The sequence below is a fragment of the Dipteris shenzhenensis genome, chromosome 24 (assembly GCF_047967505.1).
Source record: "Dipteris shenzhenensis isolate YYH24624 ecotype China chromosome 24, Dip_SZ_1.0, whole genome shotgun sequence".
Lineage (NCBI taxonomy): Eukaryota > Viridiplantae > Streptophyta > Polypodiopsida > Gleicheniales > Dipteridaceae > Dipteris > Dipteris shenzhenensis.
In genome coordinates, this window is record NC_141619.1 from 3,222,662 (window position 1) to 3,225,882 (window position 3,221).

The 3,221-nt window shown below is 53.2% G+C and overlaps 1 protein-coding gene across 1 annotated transcript; it reads right to left on the reverse strand.

Annotated features, from left to right (window-relative positions):
• Positions 1-465: 465 nt before the first annotated feature.
• LOC147886096 (uncharacterized) lies at positions 466-3,006 on the reverse strand. Its single transcript, XM_087395830.1, has one exon. The coding sequence runs from the start codon at positions 2,599-2,601 to the stop codon at positions 646-648; it is 1,956 nt and encodes a 651-aa protein (XP_087251956.1). The 5' UTR covers positions 2,602-3,006; the 3' UTR covers positions 466-645.
• Between the last annotated feature and the right edge of the window lie 215 nt (positions 3,007-3,221).

Consider the following 3,221-nt stretch of genomic DNA (forward strand, 5'->3'; position numbering starts at 1 on the left):
TGGCCCGTGCAAATGCTGGAAGTAATCATTAAAAACAAACCCTTACGCTGCCTAACACGTATCTCACTACTTCTATCATATAATACAAAATTGGGGAGTACCTTGGGTACCTATTTATATGGCAAGTTAAAGATTAATTGGTGTTGTGGGAGTCATAGTGCAAGCGCTTTTACATGGAAAACAAGGTGAATAATAATAAATCTTCCATAAGGCTTGCCCGAGATCCAAATAACAAAAGAGGGTGGAGATGATGAATTGAAAACGATGAGAGAGAGAGAGAGAGAGAGGCTAAAACGTGTAGAGGAAAAAATAGGAAGTGGACCAATAAAAAATAGGGATTTTTTGAAAATAAGAAATGGCAATTTTTGCTTTTCTTGAAAGACCTACCTATGGGAGGCCAAAAAGAAAGTAAACTATTTTTTTTAAGCCATTAATTAAATTTTTTATTTTAATAAAAAGTACACTTCGAAATTCACAAAAGGTCTTCCACTTTTCATCCTGGGCGATCTTACATTTGCTAATGTTTGGTCTAGACGAAGAGCAGCAAGATTATCATCCGCATTTGAACTACGCTTGACACCGCGTTCAAATGAGATAATCTGCTTTACAAAAAAGAACTACCTTCGAAATAAGGGGGGCACGGGATTAGGCTGCGCCTGGTTTCACGGAAAGGCCGACCAGGTGGCGACACAATTCCACGATGCGCGTCTTGGACTTCTTTCGTCCGGATGCAGCGGCGGCGGCGGCAGCGGCGATGCTAGGCTTGCACGCCACGGAGATGACGGTGGCAACAGGGGATTTTGTGGTGGTGGTGGTGGTGGTGGTGGTGGTAGTGGTGGAGGGCGGGAGCGAGGCGGCGGCGCGTGGGTGGCAGGCGGGGCAGAGGCGCAGCGGGAGGCCGGAGGAGGGCGGCGGCGCGGGCTGGATGCGGCGTAGCTTGCCGTCGCACATGGCGCAACGCCCATTAGAAGCGCCGGTGCGCCCCACGTCCTTGGCTAACTTCTTGTTGCACGCTGGCGCTGGCGGCGCCGCTGCTGCTTCTTTGGCGAGCAGCCGCATGTGCTCACTGAGCGTGAGCGTTCCGCCAGCGGCCTCCTTCTTCACCCTCGGCGGCCTCCACACCCCACCCATCTCATCCCGCCAGCCCCCGCCTTCACCACCAGAAGCCGCAAACACATGATGCCCTGCGCATAAGCCACCCCCATCCTCCCTACTACTACTACTACTACACCAGCATGGATGATGATGGTGATGATGATGCTGCTGCTGCTGCCGCCCAGGAACAGCAGCTGCAGCTTCTTGCACTCCCCACATCGCATATAAGTTGTTGTAGGCGTTGCTTGTACCGTCTTGCATTCCCCACCTCCCTCTCTCCCTCATCGACACCGTTCTGCCTTCCGCTGCATCGCTCGTTATGTAACGATCTTGATGAATTTCCCCATCCCCCAATTCTGAAGCTGCTTTCCGCGCATGATGGTCAGCGCCTTGCATCCCTAGCCTATTTTTCGTCGACGCAGCAGCTGCTGCTGCTCCGTATTGTAAACGCAGCTGCTCGTGATCCACCCCTCTCCTCATGGAATACAAAGCTCGCCTCAACGCCTTGTTCTCTTCGTACAACGCCCTCATCGAATGAGATTTTCCTACCAGTCTCTGAGACCCCCACTGATCATCCTCCAGTGGCAAGCCGCCCGTCCACACACCGCTCGTGAAACCCCCGGCTCCTTGATCGGCCACGAAGCCTTCTACGGTCCTGAACAGACCGGCATTCCTCGTGTAGTCCACGGGCCCGTTCGGGAAAGCCGGTTGGAACACACTTAGCTCCGGCTCGTACCCAGGATGAAGATGATAGTTGGTTGTGGGCGTGGCACCGAACGATGAGCATCGCCCAATTCCACTCTGCTGCTGGCCAGACCAATCTTCTCTAAGGAAGCTGTGTCCTACATCCGCAGCTAGTCCAGCTTGCATCTGCTGCCACGAGGGTGAGGCTGCTTTCTGAGCGTCGATGTAAGGATTGCTCCTGTTTACATACGGCAAAAACTGCCGCAGCAAGTGAGTGGCTGCGTTAGACCTCGGATCCGACGCAAGAAACTGGCCCTTCATGCACGCTTGCTCGGATAACCCACTAGTGACCACCCCAAAGCCGCTTGTTGTTGAGGAGGAATAATTATGTGTCCGATGATCCTGATCTGCGAGAGGCGGCGACAGATGAGAAGAGGGCATCAGTTTCCCAAGGGATCCTTGGTGGCCGTCATTTGTAGCACTGGAGGGATCTGAACGCACGAGCCCTTCCCCAGCTGCTCCTTTGCAAGCAGGTACGTATCCTTTCCGTTCCGCATCCAGTTTAAGGCCATCGCGAGGGTCGGGAAGTGCCTCATCCGGGCTATGAACGGGGAATTGAAACCAGGTTGCCTCGGTTGGCTGCGTCGACGGATCTCTAGGATTGAAGATGGGGGAAGCCGCTCTGGGGTTGAAGTCGGAGGCAGCTGCTCGGGCTGCTCGAGGGTTGAAGTCCTGCACGGGATCATAACCGGGATCATAACCGAGAACATACTCGGCGTCACCCTCCATACCCGAAATAGGAGTCGGCCTTCCACTATCCATACACAGCGCAAGCCAAAAGGAAAAAGCTAAAGGCTCGAACGGAATTGATACTCACAACGCCCTCTCAGAAAAGGAAACTGGAAGACGGTATAGGTAGCTGGCGGATAGGTCCGAAGAACATAGTGTTCGGGAGTCCGGGAAAACGGAATGCATCACAAACTTAACTCCAAGCTGTCATCTCCCCTAGGGCCCCCCCCTGCTCAAAGCCTGATTGAACATCGTCCTCTCATGAGCGTAAATGTAAACGCAGCGGCGAGATGATTCTTTTGCAGTCTGCTCATCGTCTCGCACACTAACTATTTCCAAGGACAGCGCATGTGAGATAGTGGAGCTGGCTTTCTGTACTTGGGAGTTGGTTAAAAAGGAGTGCCGGAATCACGAGAGCATGTCCGCGAGTCGCGACTCCGGTGTCGACACTGGCCATTAACTTGGAACTGGAAGCTGGAGCGCGGCGAGCTGCTGAGAAGGAGACAGACAGCCTGAGACAGGTCACAGGACTAGCTGAACAAGCAATGAGCATTCACATGCACGGGCCGCACGGCGGAAGTGCAAAATGTTTCAAGTGGTGGTGAACGCGCGAGTCCCGACGTTGGAAATGTAAGAAGAACACGTGAAGAAGC

What these genes read in the sequence shown, in the direction of transcription:
- LOC147886096 (XM_087395830.1), bottom strand. Translation starts at nt 2,601, where the DNA reads ATGGATAGTGGAAGGCCGACTCCTATTTCGGGTATGGAGGGTGACGCC.